The sequence below is a fragment of the Neoarius graeffei genome, chromosome 16 (assembly GCF_027579695.1).
Source record: "Neoarius graeffei isolate fNeoGra1 chromosome 16, fNeoGra1.pri, whole genome shotgun sequence".
Taxonomy (NCBI): domain Eukaryota; kingdom Metazoa; phylum Chordata; class Actinopteri; order Siluriformes; family Ariidae; genus Neoarius; species Neoarius graeffei.
The window spans coordinates 43,413,411-43,441,127 of record NC_083584.1 but is presented as its reverse complement, the minus strand read 5'-3'; the positions used below and the strand labels follow the sequence as shown (position 1 = coordinate 43,441,127).

At 40.8% G+C, this 27,717-nt stretch overlaps 1 protein-coding gene across 1 annotated transcript; it reads left to right on the top strand.

The window, feature by feature from the left end:
- Positions 1 to 670: 670 nt before the first annotated feature.
- atad5a (ATPase family AAA domain containing 5a) lies at positions 671 to 25,014 on the top strand. Its single transcript, XM_060943007.1, has 23 exons — positions 671 to 1,065; positions 1,260 to 1,339; positions 1,848 to 3,595; positions 3,716 to 3,797; positions 3,898 to 4,056; positions 4,155 to 4,296; positions 4,395 to 4,473; positions 4,613 to 4,794; positions 4,883 to 5,031; positions 5,169 to 5,316; positions 5,489 to 5,833; positions 5,995 to 6,091; positions 6,182 to 6,264; positions 6,355 to 6,494; positions 9,704 to 9,875; positions 10,092 to 10,268; positions 10,396 to 10,587; positions 16,994 to 17,058; positions 17,146 to 17,326; positions 17,418 to 17,584; positions 17,660 to 18,495; positions 21,100 to 21,258; positions 24,505 to 25,014. The coding sequence occupies exons 2-23, from the start codon at positions 1,286 to 1,288 to the stop codon at positions 24,581 to 24,583; spliced, it is 5,436 nt and encodes a 1,811-aa protein (XP_060798990.1). The 5' UTR covers positions 671 to 1,065; positions 1,260 to 1,285; the 3' UTR covers positions 24,584 to 25,014.
- Positions 25,015 to 27,717: the final 2,703 nt, after the last annotated feature.

The following is a 27,717-nucleotide window of genomic DNA, read 5'->3' as shown; positions in this document are numbered from 1 at the left end:
GCTTTTCAAAATAAAAGTCTTATGGGGAGAAAAAAAAACCTGCCATAATAGTACATTTTAGTCCGACGGCTGTCCAGTGTATAATTTAATGATTTATTGTCATACACATACAGAGGATTATTATTATTGCTTATTTATTTATTATACAACAGAATAAACAAAGACTATACAAACAACCAGACATTCCAGTTCATAAATAAAATATTAATAGAAGGAAGTATAAATAAGAAAAAAATCATTCTAATACAGAAAAAAAGTGACAGACATCTTCGTTTAAAACATTCTGAATAGAATTTGATAACAGATAAACTTTTCTTAATTTATATATATATATATATTTTAAAGATTCAAAATAATATTTTATTTTAATTCAAAATAAATGATGGCGTTGTGGTTTTTTATATATATTTTGGCCTTGTGGATATGAAATTTTCATAACAAAATAAAAAGGTTTACAATGTTACAAACACAAAACCGGAAATAATATTTTATCCTTCAATACAAATCCTGTATGAAGTATTGCTTAAAATATAACTCTCCAAATCCTTGCAAACTATAACACAAAACGAGCAATTGTTGTAAATATATTAGAGCAACTAAAAACACGCAACTTCCGCTTTAGGGACTATGACGAAACGGGCTGTGATTGGTGGATTTGGCGCGGTGAAACTGGTTGATGATGTTTGGCGCCATTTGTAGGGAAAAGGAGCAGGTTTAGTTTTGTGGTTTACAGTAAATTATTTGCGTTTGTTCCAAATTTTTTTTATTATTTTGCTCCCTTAGGAGTGTTTTCACTTCAGTGAGTGTTTGTTTGCGGTTATTTACGCGCGTGTCATGTGTATTTCGGTAACAGTGGAGTATGTAAGTCATTGTATTTGAGGATTAGTGAGCTAGTCAGAGTCATAACCAAGTTTTGGCTAGTTGTTTGTTTTTTGTCCTTTTTTCCCTCATATTTATTAGTTATTAGACACCGGTTTGCTGATATGGGTTTGTGTTAACTTCACCTGCACTTTTGGAGACGTGAACAATGAATTATTTTGGCTTGAGTACAAAGGAAGAAGACTAGTGAGTGTGTCTATCTTTATCTGGAGGACACTGTACTGTACATTACACTACACCCGGTTGGGGTTAACTTTAACTAATTACAGTCTTGAATTTCCTTATAAACATATTCCTGAACACCTATCTTAAGTTATTCTGAAGAATAATAACATCTTGTGTGTTTTTTTTTCTTTCCCCCTCTATTATAACATGTACAGAACTATAACTTGGAGATACTACAGAAATGGCTGGAGTTGTTGCCATGGCAGCTGTTATTGAAGATTTTGAGGCTAACCAGGTTTGTCATCATTACTTATTAATATAATATAATGATGGCGGCACGGTGGTGTAGTGGTTAGCGCTGTCGCCTCACAGCAAGAAGGTCCTGGGTTCGAGCCCCGGGGCCGGCGAGGCCCTTTCTGTGTGGAGTTTGCATGTTCTCCCCGTGTCCATGTGGGTTTCCTCCGGGTGCTCCGGTTTCCCCCACAGTCCAAAGACATGCAGGTTAGGTTAACTGGTGACTCTAAATTGAGCGTAGGTGTGAATGTGAGTGTGAATGGTTGTCTGTGTCTATGTGTCAGCCCTGTGATGACCTGGCGACTTGTCCAGGGTGTACCCCGCCTTTCGCCCGTAGCCAGCTGGGATAGGCTCCAGCTTGCCTGCGACCCTGTAGAAGGATAAAGCGGCTAGAGATAATGAGATGAGATAATATAATGATCATTTTCAAATGTTACTGATATGAGAATTTTTTTTATTTCTTTCACATACATGAACAACACTTTTTTTTTTTTTTTTTTTAAATTCAGCCATGCAAGAACTTGAGAAAAGATGATGATCCACCAGCATCATCATCATCAAAGACCATCACAAACTACTTCCTGCCTTTACCCAAGCCTGTGGACAAACCTTTCTCTCTGCCCCGATCAAACAGCATCGCTGACTACTTTCGGAAAACGTCACCCGCCCAGGAAAAGACTACCTCTTCACGACAGTTCAGTCCTTTACAATCAAAAGAGCTTCAGCTGGCTACCTGTGAGGAAGTCTCTCTTAGGACGAGGAGAACGCCAAGGCAAAAACGGACCAGGAAAGCCAAGGAAAAACATAAGTTACAGGAGGAGGAACTGGATTTGCTCACTAATGACTGTATATTAGAAAGCCCTGATGAATCAATAATTAAGGAAGGAGGCAGTATGTCTTTGCTTGGTAGCGATACTGCAGCTCTACTGTCCCAAATAAACAGTGAAATCTGCTTAGATGAAGAACCTTTAAGAAGCAAGAATACAACAGACATCAGTGTAGGTGACAGAAAAGCAAAAGGAGGCTTGGAAAATCGTAAAAGTAAGAATTTATCTACTCAAAGCCAGAAGAAGGAGGAGGAGGAGGATTTCAATAACGTTAATGCATCGTCTCAAGAAGACAAGCGGAGAATTAAAAAGTCTGGCGTGAGGAGAAATAGAAAAGCTAACAGCAGCAGCCAGCAGAGTGAAACATGCAACACTGAACATGTGCAGTCTGTGCATGATGCCAGTATGGATGTCAACGTGGATGAAACTTCAGTGTTGCACTGCAGCACCATTACTGTGTCTTTCGAAGAATTTTTACAGAGCCAGATGCAAAGTGAGGACGAGGTGGCTGCTGATGCTAAATCAGACACTTGTGCTGCTGAACGCGCCGAAGCGAATTCTTGCATGGATGGAAGTGATCTGGTAGCTGCTGTGTCACCAAGAACCCTTACAGTCCAAGCTGAAGTTCATCCCATCTCCCCTGATTATGAGTCAGTCAAGGGGCCTCCGTTAAAAATGGCTTCAATTTTCACGAGGAGTAAAAAGGAGCGCAAATTAAAGGATGGCGAAAAGTTGTCCTCTGATAACCCACAGGTAAACACAGACGTTCTGCCTGAACTTAAGAGGAGATCTAACGTTGTACTTCACGAAGAAGATCTGGAGCTTGATGTGGTTGAATCCAGCTTGACTCCTAAATGCACCCAAGAAGAAAGGAAACAGTTTATGAATGCGTTCAAGCAGCCTAGTCTGGATGGTTCTAAAAGTAAACCCACCAAGGGTCTGTGTAAATCAAAGGCAAGTAAAGAAAATGGCTCTGAAACAGCGGAACCTGAACCGAAAGCTGATGAGAGCGATCCTGACCTCACTACGCCAGAAAAGAGTACGAAGCAAAAAAAGACGAAGGGTGTTGGGAAGAAAAGAGGTAGGAAGCCAGATCAAGCTGAAGAAGTAGTACCAGTTTCTCCAAAGCAAGATGAACTTCTAACATCGACGGAGGTGGAAAACAAGACTGGGTCTATTGATGACAGAAGCAGGCAAAGAGTCAAGGAGCTTAGGAGGTCTACCAGAGATCAGACACGCAGACAGGCAGCTTCTGTGCCTGAAAGAAATCCCTCCCTTCGTAAGACAAGAAGCTGCAAGAAGGCAGAAACATCTGCAGTGTTCCAGGATGATGTAGCTCAGACTTCTACTCCAAAGTCTCACAGTGACAAAAAGAGTGTTTACAGGTCTGAGATGCTGTCTCCACTCAACAAACGAGGAAGAGCTATCAGGTACTTTCCAGCCAGTTGCGTCTGATGTGTATAACAGGTGGTTGGATCGGTGACTGATATATTTTCTTAGAGGATAATTATCAAAAATAATTTACATTCTGTTCATATTTTATCGATCAGAATGCGATTCACCCGGGTGTTTCCTCCTCCTCCTGCCACCAAAACTGGAGAGTTTGGAATATTAAGTCCTCTTTCAGTGCTGGTAATTTTTCCTTTATTTCTTTCAAGAGGTCATAAAGATAATTCCAGTTTCATACATAAATGTTATCAGTCACAATGTTGTTTGCCTTTTTTAAAATCAGGAATCAGATTCACTGAAGAAAAGGAATCAGGCTAAAAAGTTGGTCCAGAAAGCCAAAGCACTTCAGAACAGTAAACAGACCGGTGCAGGGGAGAAGGCCGGTGTTAGACGCTCCGCGAGGCGCAAAGAATCCATCCAAATAAATTACTGTGAAGATGAGGTGTGGCTTTTATCTTGCTTCTATGCAGGTTAATTCTGGTGTCTGTTTAAAGTGTTGTCTTGAAGTGTCTTCTTTAATGACTTTTTTTGGTTTTTCAGGACTCTGTTGTGTTCGTGGAAGATGGTCTAAGCAACCCTGCACCTGCGACTCAAAGTAGCAACAGTCTCAAAAAACTTCGAAGCCTAAATGATGTTTTAGGCAAAACTCTACCTCCAAGTAAGGCTTCGAAGAATACTCCAGGTAATGCCTTTTTCTACAATGCAAAGTGTACAATTTTTAGCATTTTCTCTTACAAACTAATGACGCGTTTTAATTTTGGTTGCGTTTGCATTTTGTAGCTTCTAAACGCACCCCCATGCTTGTGGAAAGAAAAACCCAGAGACCTTCAGCAATCATCTCAATACTTGATGACAGCAGGTATTACTTTAAAAATGTGTAGAACATGCCTATCTTTAAAATGCATTATAGATCTGTTTACTAGAATTGTTTGTTGACACCACCTCCACCTGCCTCTTTAATATTTCTTTGTTTGTTTAATAAATATCACCTTTTACAGCCGTGAGGGTTCCGAGAACTCCCAAGATGACGAGCAGTTCCAGGCAAAGAGGGAGTTTCTGAAAAGTGGCTTACCTGAGTCTTTTAAAAAGCAAATTGCCAAGAAGGCAGCTAACAGAGAGGCGTACACTCAGGCCTGCACTTCATTCCAGTCTGTGTTTCACGTCCAGCAGAGATCCATGGGTGAGTCAACACTCCAATACACGGAGTCTAATTAATCGTTATTACTGTTATTAGTTATACATGTTTGATTTGTCATTGCTGTGGTCAGATTGCACTATGTGGACTCTACCCTGGCCTGAAAATCCTTTCCTGAGTTGCCTGAAGGAGTGTTACCATATACCATCAACCAGTCTTGGGTCGTTGGAGGACTATACAGGCCACATCACTGTTCCTGCTCAGAGAATCTGCAGAGAAGAGGTTGTGTGTGTGTGTGGACTTAAAATCAAGAAATATATGGAAATCTATCACATTATCTTGGAGAAATGATATATAGTGTACATGGTTTGTTTATAGTTGTTGCTATAAATATGGTCCTCTGTCTATGGTGATCTCAGGTCTCTGGGAGGCAAGAAAATTTTACGGAGCCTGTTAGAGTGCGATTGTTAGAAGAAATTGGTGCATCCAATCCCTCTTTCCCTGTCCAGAGAATTTTTACTCGATTCCTAAAGAGACACAAAGACACTTTACAGGCTGCCATTGCAGGTAAGAATGTACTACTGCTCCATCTTGTGTCTTTTTGAAAACAGCCACGTTTAAGATAGATATATTAAAGGAATTTTTATTTTGAGATGCATTATTTTTATTGTGAATAGGTGCAAAAGAAACAAAAAAAAAATTGTTTGTGCCTAATTGTTTCTTTAATTAATGTCCTCAGAACCTGAATGTGGGTCTAAAACAGCTCCCCCTGTGGGTTTCACTGAGTCCATTGGAGGAAAGCGTAAGCGTGGAGATGAGGGAGAGAGAGCAGGCAAGCTAGCCAAGAAACAGAAGCCTGTTCTTAAAGAGACGCAGACCATAATTATTTTGGACAGCCCAGATTCTGCAAGTGGAGGAACACCAGAGGCTACTGACTCTGTGGCTCGCAGCACAGGCCGGAAGAGGCGATCACTGAGAAACAAGCAGGGGGCAGACGAGGAGCCCAAACCCACAGAAGACAAGAAGCAGTGTGACTCTGTTATTATACTTGACACTCCTCCACCTTCAGAAACCTGTGCCAAAGGTAGAAAGAAAATATTAGCTCTCCTGTTTCCTTTTCCCCCCTAGACAAGCTGAAAGTTATTTAACTGTCACTGCATCTGTGACGAATTATGATTGACCTGACTTCCTCCTTTGAGGCTTAGTTTTAAGTTTGTCGTTGTTTGTTATTGATCATTTTCCCAGATTGTGTTTCTGAGGATGCACCCTGGACTGAGAAGTACCAGCCACAGCATTCTAGTGACATCATTGGAAACACAGCTTCTGTTAAGAAGTTGCACAGGTCTGCACTGTTCAGAAACATTGACTATTGTTCCAGGTATACTGTAAATTATCAAGGTAGATCACTGGTGTTTATCATTTTGTTAACTAGTTGGTTGAAGGAATGGAAACTCAGGGCTGACCGTGAAGAGAGAAGGAAGCAGCAAGAGAAAAAGCAAGAGGATGACAGTAATGGTAGAACACTGCAGTTCTTGAGGCTCAAATTAGATGATGTGAAATGTGTCCAAGCGTGTATGTTCCTAACTGTACCGTGTGCCTGTGTAGATTCATGGTTAAGAGGTGACTGTAGCGAGGAGCTGGAGGATCCAGAGGACTTGCTTTGTAACACACTTCTCATCACAGGCCCCACTGGAGTAGGCAAAACTGCCGCCGTGTATGCCTGTGCTCAGGAGCTTGGCTTCAAGGTCCGTGCTCTCACATGTAATACATTTCTAAGGGTTATAGGTTCTATATACAGTACTGTGCAAAAGTCTTTGGCACATGTAAAGAAATGCCGTAGACCAAAATGACTTAAAAATAATGAAATTAAATGTTTCAACGTTTTAAAAAAAATACTATAAACAGCAGTAAGCCATAATAAATGAAACAAAGTCAGTATTTGGTGTGAGACGACCCTTTGCTTTAAAAAAAAAAAAGTAGTCTCAGGTACAGTGAGTGCAGTTTGATAAGGAAATGAGCTGTAGGTTTTACTGAGCATCTTCCAGAACCAGCCACAGTTCTTCTGGACACTTTGACTGTCACACTCGCTTCTTCATTTTGCACCAAAACCCAGCAGCCTTCATTATGTTCTCTTTTTTAATTTGAAAAATTGTCTCTTATGGAATATGCTGCTCAGATACAAAAAAATATATATATATTCTGTAACATTTAATTTTTTGCTGGAAAAGGAACGTTTGGACTCGAGTGTTTTTGTCCTGACTTGATAATGTAGAAGTCATAAAATAGAAATCTATAACAAAGTTTGTATGAAAAAAAATAGGGTGCCTAAGACTTCTGCACAGGACTGTACAGCAACGATCAGGGATGTTATGGTTTGATTTTTTTTTTTCCATGGTATTTTATAGTAAGTTATCATATCACGAAAGGGAAATCAAGGAAATTTTATTATAAAATTTTTAAACATCCCGCATGCTAAGAGTGACAGTAGAGGTAACAATATAAGGTGCTCACAATAGTAGAGGACTACACAGCCAACAGTTTTTCAGAGCAGTCTGCGTTCTCTAGAAACAGATGTTGTATGATTTACTGGGAGTTCAGAGGTAAGGGGTTGTGAAATCCAACCTGCATTTTTAGGGAGTCGCAGCTGAACAAGAACGGGATGAGAACGTCCGGCCTCCGGGCCGTATACGGCCTGCGAGACCGTTTGATCCGGCCCGCAAGATGATTCATAATTACTCTCTCTCACACACAAAAATAAATAAATAAATAATCAGAAAAATGAGACCGCAATTAATAAAATAGGTGAGTGATTGTCTTTCCAGGCCAAGGTCAGGGTCCTGAACCCCACATGAGCAGAGTGTGGTCATGCGCGGTCATGTCATTTAGTGGGCATAGACAGACTGTTTAACGATTTCACCAAACCACACCATGGCGAGTATGAAGAAGAGAAAGGTAGATGCAAAATGTCTCGCTTTTCAAGAAAAATGGACAAACGATTATTTTTTCATAGAAGTAAAAAGCAAGCCAGTTTACTTAGTTTGTGGGGATGCCCTTGCAGTGATGAAAAAGGCTAATCTGGAGCGTCATTACAGCACCAAAAACACCAAGCTGGACGAGCTGAAAGGACAAGTGCGTGTGGATAAAATTAATGCTCTTCGGCAGAGTTTGGGTGCCCAACAAGCAACATTCACAAGCCCTCAAGGTAACCAAGAAAACGTTACACAGGCTAGTTTTGTGGTAAGTGAGCTAATCGCCAAGAAACTGAAACCACATTCAGAAGGGGAGTTTGTGAAGGAGTGCCTTATCGCTGCTGCGGAACTGCTCACACCGGACAAAGTGAAACTTTTCCAAAGTGTCAGTTTGTCTCGAAGAACCGTCTCCGATCAGATTACTGACATGGCACAAGATGTTGAGAAAACACTGAAGGATACCGCGAGGGATTTTCAGTTTTTCTCTTTAGCCTGCGACGAGACAACAGACATCACAGATACCGCCCAACTCGCCATTTCTGTGTGTGGGATTAAGTCAAGTTTATTTGTGTAGCGCTTTTAACAATAAACACTGTCACAAAGCAGCTTTACAGAATTTGAACGACTTAAAACATGAGCTAATTTTATCCCTAATCTGTCCCCAATGAGCAAGCCTGTGGCGACGGTGGCAAGGAAAAACTCCCTCAGACGACATGAGGAAGAAACCTCGAGAGGAACCAGACTCAAAAGGGAACCCATCCTCATCCGGGCAGCAACAGACAACATGACTATAATGTTAACAGTCCTAACATAAAGTCAGCTTCGTTGATGCCATAAACCCCCCGCTGATGGAAACCCGAGCGCAAAACCGTTCATGACAACCACAGTCCTAAAGTCAGCAGGTCAACTGCAGTCCCCAGCCACAAAAGCACCACTGCAAGAGTCCAGAGCGTCCTTCAGGCGCAACCCCCAACTGTCCACATGGGGCCGCTCTCCACAGGAGCGATGCGATGAGACTCCAACCAGACACAGGGCACCAGGATGGATCACAGCCAAGTTTGATACGCGAGAGGAAATGCTGTCTTTGCAAGCCATGCATGGCACTACCAAAGGTGAGGATTTGTTTGAGCTGCAAAGCAACGATGAGCTCAAAGCTAGGCGCAACAACCTTCCTCTGCTTGAGTTCTACAAACTGTATGTGCATCCTGAGGATTTTCCCACTCTGAGGAGACATGCACTGAAGTTCGCATTACTGTTTGGGACAACCTCCTGCTGTGAGCAGTTCTTCTCAGAACTGACCCTTACAAAGAATTGGTTCCGCTCAAGACTGACTGACCCAAACCTGGAAAACCAGCTGCGAGTAACATCGTCATCTGTACCATCTGACATCAGATGTCTCGCCAAAGAGAAACAGTTCCAGCCTTCACATTAGGTCAGCCAGATATTATTATTATTATTATTATTATTATTATAATAGTTAAAATATTGTCGCATCTTCATTACATAAAATGCTCAAAGTGCTTTACATCAGTACATATAAAATCAATAAGAACACGACTAAAAACAGAGCATTAAAACAATAAGAGGTGGATAAAATTTAAAAAGAAAACAAAGTTACACCAATAAAGTTGCTTTTTTTATTTGAATAGCATGAAAGAAAGCTGAAATAAATGGGCTGCTGCTTAAAATTTTAAGCAGAGGTTATGGGTTAAAAAATTTACTTTGGCCCCCATAGAATGTTTTAAACCTCGAAATGGCCCTTGATAGGAAAAAGGTTCCCCACCCCTGCACTAGAGTAAGGAACTTTTTGGGTAAAAACAAACAGGTAGACTGTAACAAACAGAGAGGCTTTTAATCTGTTTTGAAAAAGTTGGCGGTGAGGTCAATGTCTCATACACTGACTATCATCATGAAACCATGGCACTGTAACAGCTCTAATAAAAGATGTGTTTAATGTTGGACACTGGTTTAATTTTCTGCCCTAGGTGTTTGAGGTAAATTGTTCTTCTCAGCGTAGTGGGCGTCAGATCATGTCTCAGTTGAAAGAGGCCACCCAATCTCATCAGGTGGACATCCAAGGGGTCAACACCCATAAGCCCACTTACTTCAACAGTTACAATCGCAATAGTCTTTCCCCCAAACCTGGCTCTTCACCTCGTGAGTGAATGCTATCTACTCCAAACATACTGCATTTAGTCTCAGCAACATTCATGTAGTGGATATGTTTATTTATATACTGTTTCTTAACTTCACATCCAGTCTTTTCCCCCAATATGCTCTTTTATCCATAGGTCTTGAATCTTACTTAAATCTGTTTGGTTTGAGGTGTGTATTCCGAGGCTCTTTTACTCGGTTTTTCTTTTTCTATCACAGAGAAGGTGAACTCTCCAAGACGAGTTCTGTCATCACCCAGGAAACCACTGCAGTCTCCTCGAAGTGCTACATCAAGGAGAGGAAGCTTGGCACCAAAATCATTGGCCAGTTTCTTCAAAATAGGTGGAAAACCTCCAGGCAAAGATGATATGAATCAAGATAAAAAGGCCCAAACAAGTAAGTATCATATGCAAAGCTAGATATAAGAAGCAGTGTTTTCCAATCAAATCCTCTTAACGTCATGTCATGGAGATAAATGTTTAAGGACAGGAAAATGTCTTGTGATTTCTTTTCTGTTGAAAAGGCTGTCCTAAGACATCTAGCAAAGTCACTCAAGAGACTAAAGCATCATCTGAAGAGCAAAGCAAGAGAACTGCCACTTCCCTCATCTTGTTTGAAGAAGTTGACGTCATATTTGATGACGATTATGGATTCTTGACTGCAGTTAAAACCTTTATGATGACCACAAAAAGACCCGTCATCCTTACAACCAGTGGTGAGTGCTGCCTGATTGGTTCACTGTAGCAGAGCTCCATATTTAAGAGAATATAGTAATGCATCAACCTGATTTTGATAGCTTTTGCGATCGTACAACATCTGTACGTTTGAACAACGAACCTGTTCCATCACAGGGAACCTGGTCATAAGTGCAACCAACGTATTTCATAAACAATCACCAGGGAACAGATTTGTATCTTTATTTACATAAGATAGATGGGATTTTATCCAGCGCTTTTTAAAAAATAATTTGCTTTTTAAAAAATAGCGTAATTGCACGGCTCGACATTAAGGACTGCCCAATTGTCCGGGGCAAGTGAAACATGCATTCGGGCAAGTGGGATATGTCCTTGACATGCCCGACAGGGCAAGTTGGAATGAGCAGATATTACAAACTAGCACCACAAAAATGAGACTTTTTGATCTTTTATTTCAGTTCCTAAAAGCGTCCCTCACTACGTATCCGCCATTTATGTCTTGGCTGTTTTCTTAGTCTTGGTTTCATTTACTGCTTTACAAGTTCTTTTATATCCCCCCACTGTTGTAGTATGGTGCACGTACTGTTTATAGACCCCTTGTGCATGATGTCACGCATCACGTGATAATTAGAGCTGGGGTCAGACAGACACCGTCTTTCATGCAAGCAAGGCTTAATCTGTCTTTAGTATGGTTAATTTTTGCACTGTTTTTGCTCGTTCAAAGAAATAGATAAAAGGTATTACCGTCTCCCGCTATCAAGAAAAATGTTAACAAATAGGAGCAAATGCTTCAAGAACAATGAGGAAATGAGTGGTTAAAGAATATGAAGAGAGGAGCTCAGCCTGAAAACTCCAGAGAAATTCACGATTGTATTTAAAATGTATTTTACAAAAGCAAAGTCGGAAGTGAGGATGGAAGAGTTTGCTTAAGAATCTCTGTTTTGTTTTGTTTTTCTGCTCACATTTGAGTTAGCTCCTTCATGAAAGTGTTTTGATTTTCTTTATTTTATTTTTTATTTTACCAACTTTATTGGACTGTTACAAAATAAACATTAAAAAAAAGAAATAAACATAATAAAGTAAGTCAGCCCAAAGGGGAGAACGCGAACGGGCGGCCCATGCAAGGCGTTTCCCCGAAGGTATAAAAGAGAAAAATCATACAATTAAAATTAGACTAAGGCTACGTTTACATTAGACCGTATCTGTCTCGTTTTCTTTGCGGATGCACTGTCCGTTTACATTAAACCGCCGGGAAACGGGAATCCGCCAGCGTCCACGTATTCAGTCCAGATCGTGTCAGCTCCGGTGCTGTGTAAACATTGAGAATATGCGGATACGCTGTGCTGAGCTCTAGCTGGCGTCGTCATTGGACAACGTCACTGTGACATCCACCTTCCTGATTCGCTGGCGTTGGTCATGTGACGCGACTGCTGAAAAACGGCGCGGACTTCCGCCTTGTATCACCTTTCATTAAAGAGTATAAAAGTATGAAAATACTGCAAATACTGATGCAAATACTGCCCATTGTGTAGTTATGATTGTCTTTAGGCTTGCCATCCTTCCACTTGCAAGTGGTAAGTGATGTGTGCTGGGATCACACACACAGCGGCTCAGTCCCGAAAACACTGCTAGTGTGCTTCACTCGCGCGCTGTGTGAGCTGCGCAGGGCCGGAGTGCGCACCCTCCAGAGGGCACTCGCTGTTCAGGGCGGAGTGATTTGGAGCGCAGGATGCCTGCGGAGCCGAGCGTATCCGTGTATTGGTATTGTTGTGTGCACGCAAATCGTGTATTGGTGTTGCTGTGTGCACACTAATCGTTTTAAAAACGTTAATCTGATGATCCGCTGATACGGTCTAATGTAAACATGGGCTAAATTGATCTGTGGCAACCACAGTCACGGTACACAGACCAAGTACGTGAAAAGTCCGTATTATAGGTGGAGGTCAGTAATTCAAAGTACAGCTCTAACAGGGATGATTTGAAAACAGGGAGGCGACGGAATTTATCTGGGGAAAAATATTTACATACATAGTTCCATGGTTTAACAATCCTACTGAAGAATGAGGCCTGATAAGTTGAAGTTATGCAGTGTGCAGGTTTGAAAATTAATTTCGGATTTTGGGCCCTAGACCGGTCATGAGTTGCAACAGACACGTAGAGGTTTATGTTCAAATCTGTTTGGCCATTAATGCATTTATATACAAAGATTCTTAAAGGTGAAGTTGCTTCCTTATTCGACACAGAAAACCCAGATTGGTTTCCAACAACTCGGGCATTAAAAACTCAACAAAGAGTGACATGCGCGATATAATCCTGAAAGAACAGAACAGATTAAGAGCAGAGAGAGCTGGAGTTTTGTTTCTGTTATCAGAGGAGCACAGCCCTGTGCAGAATATTTATATTTTGTTTTTTGGGGGGTTTTTGTATCTTTTTTTAAATTTTGGATAAAATTGTTATTGCCCGTTACAAGTAAAAAGTAACCAATGAACAAACTTAATAATAAACTTGATCAATAACCAAACTTCAACTCCATGTGTGATCTTCATTTTATGTTGCAATTTACAACTATTCTATAGTTTTCCTTAAAAAAAAAAAAAAAGGTCGTACTTGCAAAATAGGGGGCAAGTGGGTTTAAAAATTAATGTCAAGCCCTGAATTATTTACAAACACATTTTATGGAAAATATTCACAACAGTTTCATATGAAACTCGTTAAAATAGTGTCATGAGTCCACTAATTTGTTGGGCAGTTGACAGTTGTAACCATACTACTGTTTGAAATATCAAGATTGTAGCTCAAACCTTCAGAGCTCATACGCTGCATTTGGTCAAGGAGGATGTTTTCCACTCTTTCTTTTCTTCCCCCAAACGTTTTTAACCTAGTATTTTGTTTTGTTTTTCCCATAGGGGGCAATGTGCCTTTGCAGTGTATGCTGCCTTTTTTTTTTTTTTTAAATTATAACCTGAATTATATTTTACGGCGGCATGGTGGTGTAGTGGTTAGCGCTGTCGCCTCACAACAAGGTCCGGGTTCGAGCCCCGTGGCCAGCGAGGGCCTTTCTGTGCGGAGTTTGCATGTTCTCCCCGTGTCCGCGTGGGTTTCCTCCGGGTGCTCCGGTTTCCCCCACAGTCCAAAGACATGCAGGTTAGGTTAACTGGTGACTCTAAATTGACCGTAGGTGTGAATGTGAGTGTGAATGGTTGTCTGTGTCTATGTGTCAGCCCTGTGATGACCTGGCGACTTGTCCAGGGTGTACCCCGCCTTTCGCCCGTAGTCAGCTGGGATAGGCTCCAGCTTGCCTGCGACCCTGTAGAACAGGATAAAGCGGCTAGAGATAATGAGATGAGATTATATTTTACTCTGAATACTTGTGTAAATGGAATTACTGTGTAGTTCAATAGCAATTATGAGCATCTTTCCTCAGTTTTGGATGATCTAAAACTACACCACATCGACACTGATTAGTTCTTATGTCCAATAATATTCAGTGGTAACTATATCGTAATGATGTAAAGTGAAAGCGCTGGTTTATTGCTGTCCACCAGGCACCCAGTAGAGTCACACCATAGTAAATGCCGTGGTGTTGTTTCTGGCGCATGGCATGCAGTGCCAAAGAAAGGAATAAATATGTATCGTAACTGTGATGCGTATCTCATTACTGGTCTCACTGTCACAAGACAATGCAGCAATTTACTGACATGAAATACACGACACTACACTATTTGATGGTTGATGTGCTATAATATTCTATTCGGAGCGGCACAGTGGTGTAGTGGTTAGCACAGTCACCCCACAGCAAGAAGGTTCTGGGTTCGAGCCCTGTGGCCGGCGAGGACCTTCCTGTGCAGAGTTTGCATGCTCTCCCCGTGTCCGCGTGGGTTTCCTCCGGGTGCTCCGGTTTCCCCCACAGTCCAAAGACATGCAGGTTAGGTTAACTGGTGACTCTAAATTGACCGTAGGTGTGAATGTGAGTGTGAATGGTTGTCTGTGTCTATGTGTCAGCCCTGTGATGACCTGGCGACTTGTCCAGGGTGACTTACCCCGCCTCTCGCCCGTAGTCAGCTTAGTCTGGCTAACGCGACTTCAAAGCTCTGCGAGCATTTGGTCTGGCAAAGATATTAAGCCCAACCGTTTCCCAAAGTGCGTGGTTGACCCGCCTCCCTGAAATGCCTCAGTTTGCTACTGGTCGAAGCCAGAAAAGGCTGTGACGAAGCTTAAACCAATCACATCACTCCTTCCTCTGACGTACGTGACGTGACGGGGCTAACTGGTAGATTAAACTCTTACCGAAGCCGGTCGGGAGCAAGGCGAAAACGTCCTTCCTTTCAATAAATACCTCCAGGGCTGCTCTTTGCTCCGTTTTCAATGAGAACTTGCTCCATGTTCGTAATGTTTCTAGTGAATGAAGCGCTTCCGGCATAGATTCTGTAAACAATCTATGGCTTCCGGTCGCAGTTCTACTACGTCACTGCCTTGAACACGCCTCTACCCAGGGCCGTTGGAGATCCTCAAAGTTGATTGGCTCCCAGTTTTTCTGGAGCTTGGAAGAGCTGTAGATAGCTTGCCTTGCCAGACTAAGCTCGCAACAGGCCCTCGTGTTGCATCACGCTTAGGATGGGCAGGCCCAGGCTAAGTCAGCTGGGATAGGCTCCAGCTTGCCTGCGACCCTGTAGAACAGGATAAAGCGGCTACAGATAATGAGATGGCTGGATTATTCTATTCAGGTTGATTTTGTGCCCTTGCAAATATTTTGCTCATACACTCATCAGGAGCTCTGCTTTTAGGCACTGCCTGTATGTGTGTATGTTGAAGGAGAACTGAAGGCAAATTTTTTTATCAAAATTCTATTTATTTCATTTTATTAAATATAGGAATGCATTTTGATAGCTATTTTGTCACTGCTATAGCAAGTTCTGAGTGTTTGAAATACGCTATGTAATCTATCAGTCCATATGTCAAAGCAATGGCTGTAAATGAGATTCATTGAGACCTGTGCGAGACATCGTAGGACGGAAGTAAAACGTACAGCGGAAATCAAAGTGACAAACATCTGCCAACGCTGTCAAAAGACGCCCTCTTTTGAATGCTGACGTGATCAAGCCGGAAGTTTTGTTTGTTTTAATAGCAATCAGGAAAGTTTGAAAAAAAAGTAGGCAGTAATCATCATTTAAACTCGTTTTTGTGCAATATTTCGTTTGGAAAACAGTTTTCAAAATAGCAGCGCTGACACTTCACGTTTCGAAGTCTCACACAAGTCTCGTGAAGATCGCACGTATAAGTGATGCCAGCCGTGGACCAAACGAGCTACATTCAACATGGCTAAAAACCGAATAGGCCGATAAGTATAATATTTTATTGCAATTAGTTGCCAATACGAGTCACGATCTAAGGTTACTAAAACCAAAAGCGTAATTGAATAACACGTTAATTAAGAAATAAAGGCAAGGCAAGTTTATTTGTATAGCGCATTTCATACACACAGGCAATTCAATGTGCTTCACAAAAAATAAAAGCATAAGAACAGTAACAAAGAATTAAAGTAAAAGTGAAATCATTAAAATCCGAAATTAAAATAAAGAATTAAAGTAAAATCATTAAAATCAAAATTAAAAGAAATTATGTTAAAGGAAATTAATTACACTTTAGGTGAAAATTAATCAAGTGAAAGCATCTGAAAACAGCTTTGTCTCGAGCCTGGATTTAAAACTAACAACAGTAGGAGCATTTTTGAAATCATCTGGAAGTTATTTCCAAAGCTTAGCAGCATAGCAACTAAATGCTGCTTCACCACACTTCGTTTTGACAGCTGGTATTACTAGCAAGTTTTTCTCTTGTGATCTTAGAGACCTAGTTGGTGCATATAATTGAAACATATCCAGTAGGTAGCTGGGTCCCATCCCATTTAATGTTTTAAGTAGAAGAAGTAATGCCTTAAAGTCAATTCTATAGCTCACTGGGAGCCAGTGCAGAGACCTTAGGATTGGAGTGATATGGGCTACCCTTTTTGTTCTTGTAAGAACCCTTGCTGCTGCATTTTGGATTAGTTGAAGCTCTTTGATGGTCTTTTTTGGAAGACCTGTGAAAAGGCTATTGCAGTAATCAACTCTACTGGAGATGAAAGCATGAATAAGTTTTTCTAGATCATGCTTTGACATGAGACCCCTGAGTTTAGAAATGTTTTTTAGGTGATAGAATGCAGACTTTTTTACCACTTTCATATGACTGTTGAAGTTAAGTTCACTGTCAATAAGGACACCAAGGTTTTTGACAGTATCCTTTGCTTTAAGCCCCTTAGTTTCAAGAACAGTGGCAATCCTAAGCCTTTCCTCCTTTTTGCCAAATAAAGTAAGTTTAAAAATGACTTCAGGTCTCCTTTAACATCTTTGACTGAATGTAGTAAGTAATCATACAGTTATTCTTTTCCAGATCCGACATTCAGTGCAATGTTTGATGGCTCCTTTGATGAAATCCATTTCAAGTCTCCTCCTTTGGTAAGACTGTTTGTTGTATGATAAACCAGTGTCGCTTACTAAAGAGCGTGCATCTAGTCTGTGGTTAATGGCTCTATCATGTCTCAGGTGGATGTGGCAAGCTACCTGCAGCTGCTGTGTCTCGTGGAAAACGTGAGGACAGACACACAGGACTTGTCCTGTTTGCTGCATTGGAATGGGTGTGACATCCGGCAGAGCCTCCTGCACCTGCAGTTCTGGACCCGCAGTGGAGGAGGACACCAGGTGCTACGTCCGATCTTACAGTCAGGTAGGTACGTGGGGGTCCAGAAATGGATCTGAGATTGTGCAGTGTGACACACGACTGCATCTTTTTCAACACCTGGTTTGTCTTTGCTCAGGAGCATCTGAGTGTGAGATCAAGAAAGAGGCTGCTGAAGGGGAAAGTGTTGCTTGTGGTGGGACGCTAACTCTAGCCAGTGTACCACCCTGTCATGTTGGTTGCACAGAGTCTTTGTTGGGCTTTCTCAACAACCAGCAAGAAAAAGGAGTAGAGGATTTGTTAAAGGTAAATTCCATTAGTCTCTTTTTAACTGGTCTCGAAATTTCTTCGTTAAATCTCATAGTGCTTGTCGACTTTCAGGGTGAACCTTCAGCTGTGGACAGGAAGAGATGCTTGGCTCTTCTCTCAGAAGCTGAAAGGAGAGGTGTGAATTTGCTTTACTCAAACCTGGAAGTGTTGCTGCCTCTGCCCATTCGTCTGTTGCCAGACCCCATTAATAGACAGCGACTGTCATCGAACGCAGAACCACAGACTGGACTCAGCAACTTGGCAGAGCAGGAAGAGCATTCTGATGGCATGAGCCCTCTCAAAGTGTCCTCTAGAATGAGGCAGAAAAAGCAGCTGTGTATAGACAGTAAAAGTGCTCTTCAGTCAGACTCCGAGTCATCAGAAGATGGATTTCTGTCCCTACCTAAGCTCAGTTCTGACACAAAACCAGCACAGGATGAGGTTAGTCCAGATCCACCAGCATCCAAAGCTGTGAGGATGAGACTTGAGTTGTCTGAAGCTGAGAGGAAAAAGAGTCAGTGTGTGTCACAGTGCCTGAGCTCTTTCGCTGAGTATTTGGACCAAATGTCATTCCTGGACTCCTCTCTGTACGACAAGCCTCCTCAAACAGAGGGAGCGTGCAGACCACAGAACTTCACCGGGGCAGGAGCAGAGGTCAAGTGTGGAATGACTGATGATGCTCGTCTGGATTGTGGAGGTCATGTGAGTGGGTTTGACTCAGAAGAAATCCGAGCTGTGTTAGGGAGTCTGAGTTTTTACAAGTGTAAGGCCGGGATCTCTGAAGCCTGGAATAAAGTCCAGGAGTTTGAGGAGCTGATGAGGACGGAGACTGTGGAAGAGCTCACCCTTCCTGTAGCCTCACACAGGCAGAGATTTGTCCTCTCTCACAGCAAACTACTTGAACCCAGGTGAGGATACAACAGCTTTGTAAATGAGTGATGTTTTTTTTTTTCTTAAGGGCTGTATGTACTACAGAAAAATCATAGGCTCAAGCATGCATGACAGGACAGACTTATGGTGTTTACAACAAGTAATGTGTCATTTCTGAACTTGTCAGGTTACTTCCTGTTTTAAGACAAACAATGGTGTAGAGAATGTTGTAGTCTGTAGATAACATAGGATACATCAAGGAAAGAAAGCATTAAAAACATAACTATAACTCAGAAAATGTATTATTTTTATATAGGCTAAGAGCAAGCAGCTTCAACTGAAAGGTTTCATCCAAACTGATTAAATAAATAGACATTAATTTTAAAAATGATATACAGTACTGTGCAAAAGTCTTAGGCACCCTATTTTTTTTCATACAAACTTTGTTATAGATTTCTATTTTATGACTTCTACATTATCGAGTCAGTACAAAAACATTTTAGAGTCCAAACGTTCGTTTCCCAGCACAAAATTAAATGTTACAGAAAAAAAGTTTGTATGTGAGCAGCATATTACATAAGTGAGCACTTTTCAGATTAAAAAAGAGAACATAATGAAGGCTGCTGGGTTTTGGTGCAAAATGAAGAAGCGAGTGTGACAGTCAAAGTGTCCAGAAGAACTGTGGCTGGTTCTGGAAGATGCTCAGTAAAACCTACAGCTCATTTCCTTATCAAACTGCACTCACTGTACCTGAGACGACTATTTTTTATTTTTATTTTTTTTTTAAGCAAAGGGTCGTCACACACCAAATATTGACTTTTTCATTTATTATGGCTTACTGCTGTTTATAGTGGGGTTTTGTTTTTTTTTATAATGTTGAAACATTTCATTATTTTTAAAGCATTTTTGGTCTACAGCATTTCTTTACATGTGCCTAAGACTTTTGCACAGGACTGTATATACCACCATAGTTCGTTTAAAAATCACATCAGACCACTGATACCCCTTTTCCACCAAATCAGTTCCAGGGCTGGTTCGGGGCTGGTGCTGGTTCACAACTCGTTCAACTTGAGAGCCAGCTGAGAACCAGTTTGCTTTTCCATAGCCCGGGGTGTTAAGCAGAGCCACGTCATTACGTCGCTGTATACGTCAGTTACGTCGCTGCGTTTGTATAAACCTTGGCGCGAACATCGAAGCAACAACAACACGGAGAAGAAGCAGCAACAACAACAATAATAATAATAATAATAATGGATGACTTCGCGTTTGTACAGCTGCTGCTTCTCGCTGCTTAAAAATGCCGATCTTTTGCAGTCTTGCTATTGTTGTTGGTCTTAACAACTCCGCCCCCCTGTTGACGTAAGCGGTTCTTTCCTCTGGCCCAGCAAAGAGTTGGTGCTAGCCTGGAACCGGTTTTTCTGGCCCCAGAGCCAGTTCTTTGTCAGTGGAAACAGAAAACCCAGTTCCAAACTAAGCACTGGCCCCGAACCAGCCCTGGAACTGCTTTGGTGGAAAAGGGGTATATGTTAAGGTGGACCAGAGATTGGTTCATGGGACCACACTGAGATTTGTGACTGTTTCACATTATGACCAAACATGCACACAAATAAACTTAGTGTAGGGCGACTCACCTGAGTAATTAATAGTTTTGACAACATGTTCGCTTCTTATTCCATGCACTGTCTTGCTATTAGTAGATCTTATATTGTAAAGCGCAGGGGTCTTCACCGAAAAATTCTGAATGTCCAATGACATGTCTTGCTGATAAAGAGCTGGAAAAGCAGCAAACGTGACTGAATGGCAACAAGTTAGCTTTTAATACTTAACCATTTGTGATTAATTCATGGCTATAAAAAAGACACATCGGTATGAAGTGATTGTTTTATTGTGCCAAAAATTTTGAACAGCACCATGAACTCTTAACAGATGAGACATTTGTTTTGAACTTCAAGCCAAACAGTTTACATAAATGCATGTGATTGGCTGTGGGTGGTAGAAATGGGCAACTGGACTTGCTTGAAGATTCTTGAAAACGTTTCACCTCTCGTCCGAAAGGCTTCCTCAGTTCTGTCTGACTAATAGGGAACCAGACAGAACTGAGGAAGCCTTTCGGACGAGAGGTGAAACGTTTTCAAGAATCTTCAAGCAAGTCCAGTTGCCCATTTCTACCACCCACAGTTTACTATGACCTGGATGATTGAGAATCTTCACAGACATGTGATTGGCTGCAATAGAGAATCTGCTAAAGAAGTCGCTATAATTAATGTTTAGTAAATCTGAGTCAATGAACACAAGAAATTGCTACAGTATTTTTCTTGTGTTCGGTTTGATCAACTGAAATACTTTCCTAGTCTGCACTCAGACCATAGTCCTCCAATGGACGACCCTTGTTAGTGCATTACATGCACATTAGAGCATTAGATCAAAAAGAAAACTGATTATGAAAAGCCAGTATGACCCAACTAACATGGATGTGTTTGGAGTTGGGCACTGTAAAGGCAGAGAGGGTTGTGAGGTGAGAGGGTTTGTGTTTAATTATGCAAGTCCGTGTAACCATTTAACTGTGCCGTCAACATTTTCAACATAAAAATGAGATTTTATGTCCTGACCATGTAAGTTTAGTGAACGTTGTTATGTTACAGGGTGATGGAGATGAGGAGGGAGGTGTTGAACACGGTTCTTAACAGCCGATCGTTCAGCACACAGGGGAACAGAGCAGCGGCGACCGTGGACTACCTGCCTGCTCTGCGCACCATCTGTAGATCAGAAAGGCTGAAGGAGCAGGGCAAGGTCAAACGCAGGTAACATTTTTGAGAGCTCTAACTGGGCTCAGAGCCAGTTTGAGATAAGTTTAACTTATCACGAAGTTGAAATATGAAAAAATATTGACATTCATCCGGTGTACTGTATCTCAGGGATACTAGATTAGTTCAAATGCAGTGGTTAATGTTCAGTGATTTGTGGCTGGAAGGTTGAGTTCAGATGTGTAGTTTTGATTAAGTCCATGTCATATTCATTAAATGTATCCTGCACTGTTCTCCAAATGGTTCCCTACTTACGAATCCCTAGTTTGGAAAATCATGAGCACTGTTATTAGTGATTGAAGCAAATGATTAATAATCAAACCTCAGGACAATAAAATAACCAAACTATTTATAGAAATCAAACATGTGACATTAGAAATGAGAAGCTTGAATAGCCTTTTTGATCTCTAATTGTGAAGCAGTCTTGGGTATGTAAAAGGCATGGTATAAACGAAACTCGTAAATTTAATAAATTCAGTAAGGGTATTTACTGTAGTATGAATACACAGGTGATTATAGGAAATTGCACGCGCTGATGCGTCAAGAAATTCAGACTATATCTTGATAATCACCTCGAACGACTCGGCAAAATGGCGGCCGATCGTTTTGTCGCCATACAGTGGTGCTTGAAAGTTTGTGAACCCTTTAGAATTTTCTATATTTCTGCATAAATATGACCTAAAACATCATCAGATTTTCACACAAGTCCTAAAAGTAGATAAAGAGAACCCAGTTAAACAAATGAGACAAAAATATTATACTTGGTCATTTATTTATTGAAGAAAATGATCCAATATTACATATCTGTGAGTGGCAAAAGTATGTGAACCTCTAGGATTAGCAGTTAATTTGAAGGTGAAATTAGAGTCAGGTGTTTTCAATCAATGGGATGACAATCAGGTGTGAGTGGGCAGCCTGTTTTATTTAAAGAACAGGGATCTATCAAAGTCTGATCTTCACAACACATGTTTGTGGAAGTGTATCATGGCACGAACAAAGGAGATTTCTGAGGACCTCAGAAAAAGCGTTGTTGATGCTCATCAGGCTGGAAAAGGTTACAAAACCATCTCTAAAGAGTTTGGACTCCACCAATCCACAGTCAGACAGATTGTGTACAAATGGAGGAAATTCAAGACCATTGTTACCCTCCCCAGGAGTGGTCGACCAACAAAGATCACTCCAAGAGCAAGGTGTGTAATAGTCGGCAAGGTCATAAAGGACCCCAGGGTAACTTCTAAGCAACTGAAGACCTCTCTCACATTGGCTAATGTTAATGTTCATGAGTCCACCATCAGGAGAACACTGAACAACAATGGTGTGCATGGCAGGGTTGCAAGGAGAAAGCCACTGCTCTCCAAAAAGAACATTGCTGCTCATCTGCAGTTTGCTAAAGATCACGTGGACCAGCCAGAAGGCTATTGGAAAAATGTTTTGTGGACGGATGAGACCAAAATAGAACTCGGTTTAAATGAGAAGCGTTATGTTTGGAGAAAGGAAAACACTGCATTCCAGCATAAGAACCTTATCCCATCTGTGAAACATGCTGGTGGTAGTATCATGGTTTGGGCCTGTTTTGCTGCATCTGGGCCAGGACAGCATGCCATCATTGATGGAACAAAGAATTCTGAATTATACCAGTGAATTCTAAAGGAAAATGTCAGGACATCTGTCCGTGAACTGAATCTCAAGAGAAGGTGGGTCATGCAGCAAGACAACGACCCTAAGCACACAAGTCGTTCTACCAAAGAATGGTTAAAGAAGAATAAAGTTAATGTTTTGGAATGGCCAAGTCAAAGTCCTGACCTTAATCCAATCGAAATGTTGTGGAAGGACCTGAAGCGAGCAGTTCATGTGAGGAAACCCACCAACATCCCAGAGCTGAAGCTGTTCTGTACAGAGGAACGGGCTAAAATTCCCCCAAGCCGGTGTGCAGGACTGATCAACAGTTACCAGAAACGTTTAGTTGCAGTTATTGCTGCACAAGGGGGTCACACCAGATACTGAAAGCAAAGGTTCACATACTTTTGCCACTCACAGATATGTAATATTGGATCATTTTCTTCAATAAATAAATGACCAAGTATAATATTTTTGTCTCATTTGTTTAACTGGGTTCTCTTTATCTACTTTTAGGACTTGTGTGAAAATCTGATGATGTTTTAGGTCATATTTATGCAGAAATATAGAAAATTCTAAAGGGTTCACAAACTTTCAAGCACCACTGTAAGTGAGGAAGAATTACAAATTAAGAAAGAAAATGCTGTTCGTAAAAGCACTAAAGATGCTGCGAAGTTTGGTCTAAAACTATTCAAAGGTAAGGTGGAATTGTGATTTATCGATTTCAAAACAGTATTTTATGCGAGTCGGTAGAGATAAGTGACACAAGCCTGTGCACATTACATTTGCATGCCACTTTTGAAGTTTTAAATAAATGATTTTTTTTAAAGTTTGTTTTTAAATAATCACCTGTGTATTTGTACTAAAGCAGTTATCTGCCTCGAGTTTGTCTCAATGATTATTCACTTCGGTGAGTAATTAATTGTTAATTATTGATCGGTAGGGGACATTGTACACTACCTCTCGCAGTACATCATAGGATTAAAAGAGTGCACTGGATATTCTCCACTGTGTTTTTAAAAACCATTACAAAATGAAGGATCCCAAAAACAGTACTAATTTAGTGAACAGAGTATAATTTCAGACACAACTGTAGTTACTGTATGGGGGGGGAAATCCCCACTACACAATTTCTAATAATTTTATGTGGCTGTTTATTTTGTAGTTATATTCACTCACGAATGTGTGGAGTCACCAGAAGGTGTTTATTTTGTCTTTCCCAAATTGATCTGGCCTCAAGTATTTACTGTTAATTCTCCTTTTAGTCAGATTATATTCAACAAAGGAAAACCTACATTTGAATAAAAATGATTTTAAAATAACTTTTATGCAACTTGTATATAAACAAAGTGAAATTACACAGTGAAGCCTCAGGATGAAGCACATTTCGAGATGTTCAAGGACAGGATGTGAGCCTCACGTGTCATGTTTTGAACCAGCCTTGCATGAGTTCTCGTCATGGACACTTGAGTGGCTATTTTTAATGTCACAACCTTGAGTCACACCATAGAGTGAGTGTGAAAAGGGGGTGGGAGTGTGATGAGTTTCGAAATTGAGTTTTTGATGAAAACTAACATACCTAAGAATAGCTGAGAGTTTCATGGTGTTTTGTTTTTTTCTTCACAGGTTCATGCACTACCTTGCTGTTATACACCTTGATCTGCCTAAAAGCACTCTTCAGCACCTGGCCTCAGACTTTCCTTGAAATGTTTGATCGCACTGTGCTGTGGCAGCTGGTTAATATACATCTGTACAGTAATATTATGTACCCTAATAGCATGTGAGGTTTTATGTTTATGGATTTTCTATTTGATTCTCTCTCTTTAAGTCTGATTCTGTGTGGAGAGCATAATGTTTTGTACTTTTATTATGTAGTATATTTTATAAATTTGTCAGAAAACATGTTTCCATCAAAAAATGTATATAACACTGAAAACTGTTCTTGGAGATCTCGAGTGGCTAAATGACGACTCTGGTAGTTCAGTGCCTTGGTCACTAACTTCAGGGTTTTATAATGGGCACTAAAATTCAAATCACTGTATCTCAGTTGTTGTCCAATACAATTTAACGGCCCTTGATTAGTATTAATATTCACGAATATGACTATTTAATGTCTCAATGTAATGAAATAATAAATGTGCATATTTTTACAACCAGACGTATCTCAAGATCGTTTGTTTTGTTTTTTTCGTCATCGAAGTTTCTATTTGACTTGTACTACTGTGCAGTAGTCTGACTTGGTGAGTTTTATAATCCTTTACCATGGTGACTGTCTCAAGGAAATACCTTTTGACTCAAGTAATCTCTTTATTTAAAGACAGTTTTAGGTGCCTAGGCATTTTCAGGTCTTAACGTCTTGTATCTTCCTCAAGAGGAGAAAGGAAGAGAAATTATATTATTCCTTTGCTGTGTGGTATTTTTAAATATTTAGTAAGGTTTTTTTGTTGGTTTTTTTTTTTTTAGTATTCAATAGTTTTTTCATTTGGCAAACAGATTTAAAAAAAAAAGTTTGAAATTGTGTCCAAGTTTGACAAACCAGATCTCTACAATTGAGTGAATGAAGAGGGAATATGTATTAATTTGCTTTAACAACTTAGTCAGTGGTTCTCAAACTGGGGACTAAAGAAATGGCCAGTTGGTCGCATTTTATTCACGCAAACACATACATTATATAGATAAATTTGTATGTATATATGTAGCAATGGGGCGTGGCCAAGCAGCAGTTTGTGAATGGAAGGCGGGGTCAGGGAAGGTAAGTGGCTAAGTCATTACACCTGGTGTCATTAATGTGTGGGTGTGTGTTTGTTTGTTTGTCATAGGGATTGAGCATAAAAGGAGGGGGAGAGAAGAGGAGCTCTCCAACCCCAATGCCTGTGTGTGACTGAACGAACGAATGAATGAATGAACAAACCAAACTGAAAAGCCAAATAAAGTGTGTATGTGAACACACACACTGGTGCTTGAAAGTTTGTGAACCTTTGAGAATTTTCTATATTTCTGCATAAATATGACCTAAAACAGCATCAGATTTTCACACAAGTCCTAAAAGTAGATAAAAACCCAGTTAAACAAATGAGACAAAAATATTATACTTGGTCATTTATGTCTCTCATCTCGTTATCTCTAGCCGCTTTATCCTGTTCTACAGGGTCGCAGGCAAGCTGGAGCCTAGGAAAATGATCCAATATTACATATCTGTGAGTGGCAAAAGTATGTGAACCTCTAGGATTAGCAGTTAATTTGAAGGTGAAATTAGAGTCAGGTATTTTCAATCAATGGGATGACAATCAGGTGTGAGTGAGCACCCTGTTTTATTTAAAGAACAGGGATCTATCAAAGTCTGATCTTCACAACACATGTTTGTGGAAGTGTATCATGGCACGAACAAAGGAGATTTCTGAGGACCTCAGAAAAAACGTTGTTGATACTCATCAGGCTGGAAAAGGTTACAAAATCATCTCTAAAGAGTTTGGACACCACCAATCCACAGTCAGACAGATTGTGTACAAATGGAGAAAATTCAAGACCATTGTTACCCTCCCCAGGAGTGGTCGACCAACAAAGATCACTCCAGGAGCAAGGCGTGTAATAGTCGGTGAGGTCATAAAGGACCCCAGGGTAACTTCTAAGCAACTGAAGGCCTCTCTCGCATTGGCTAATGTAAATGTTCATGAGTCCACCATCAGGAGAACACTGAATAACAATGGTGTGTATGGCAGGGTTGCAAGGAGAAAGCCACTGCTCTCCAAAAAGAACATTGGTGCTCATCTGCAGTTTGCTAAAGATCACGTGGACAAGCCAGAAGGCTACTGGAAAAATGTTTTGGGGATGGATGGAGACCAAAATAGAACTTTTTGGTTGAAATGAGAAGCATTATGTTTGGAGAAAGGAAAACACTGCATTCCAGCATAAGAACCTTATCCCATCTGTGAAACATGGTGGTGGTAGTATCATGGTTTGCTGCATCTGGGCCAGGACGGCTTGCCATCATTGATGGAACAATGAATTCTGAATTATACCAGCGAATTCTAAAGGAAAATATCAGGACATCTGTCCATGAACTGAATCTCAAGAGAAGGTGGGTCATGCAGCAAGACAGTGACCCTAAGTACACAAGTCATTCTACCAAAGAATGGTTAAAGAAGAATAAAGTTAATGTTTTGGAATGGCCAAGTCAAAGTCCTGATCTTAATCCAATCAAAATGTTGTGGAAGGACCTGAAGCGAGCAGTTCATGTGAGGAAACCCACCAACATCCCAGAGTTGAAGCTGTTCTCTATGGAGGAATGGGCTAAAATTCCTCCAAGCCGGTGTGCAGGACTGATCAACAGTTACCGGAAATGTTTAGTTGCAGTTATTGCTGCACAAGGGGGTCACGCCAGATACTGAAAGCGAAGGCTCGCATACTTTTGCCACTCACAGATATGTAATATTGGATCATTTTCCTCAATAAATAAATGACCAAGTATAATATTTTTGTCTCATTTGTTTAACTGGGTTCTCTTTATCTACTTTTAGGACTTGTGTGAAAATTTGATGATGTTTTAGGTCATATTTATGCAGGAATATAGAAAATTCTAAAGGGTTCACAAACTTTCAAGTACCTGTGGGTGTGTATATACACACTTCAAAAAGTTCTTGGCCTTACCCTGAAACAAGGAGCGTTGCTCCCATTTTGGGGTGTAACTGTCCTCAAAAACTCAAATGAAAGAAGCAATCAAAGAAAAAAGGAGAGGGATCGCTTCAAGCTGGCGTGCTGTTACTCCAGGACAATGCGCCCATCCGCACAGGTGGCAGTGGCTTTGAACGTTTGCCTCATGCATCTTACTCACCCAACCCA

Excerpts from the sequence above, each read along its gene's own strand:
- atad5a (XM_060943007.1), top strand. The coding sequence starts at position 1,286 with ATGGCTGGAGTTGTTGCCATGGCAGCTGTTATTGAAGATTTTGAGGCT. Across the intron at positions 3,596-3,715 it reads AAACGAGGAAGAGCTATCAG|AATGCGATTCACCCGGGTGT; the intron begins GTACTTTCCAGC and ends TTTATCGATCAG. Across the intron at positions 4,297-4,394 it reads GGCTTCGAAGAATACTCCAG|CTTCTAAACGCACCCCCATG; the intron begins GTAATGCCTTTT and ends TGCATTTTGTAG.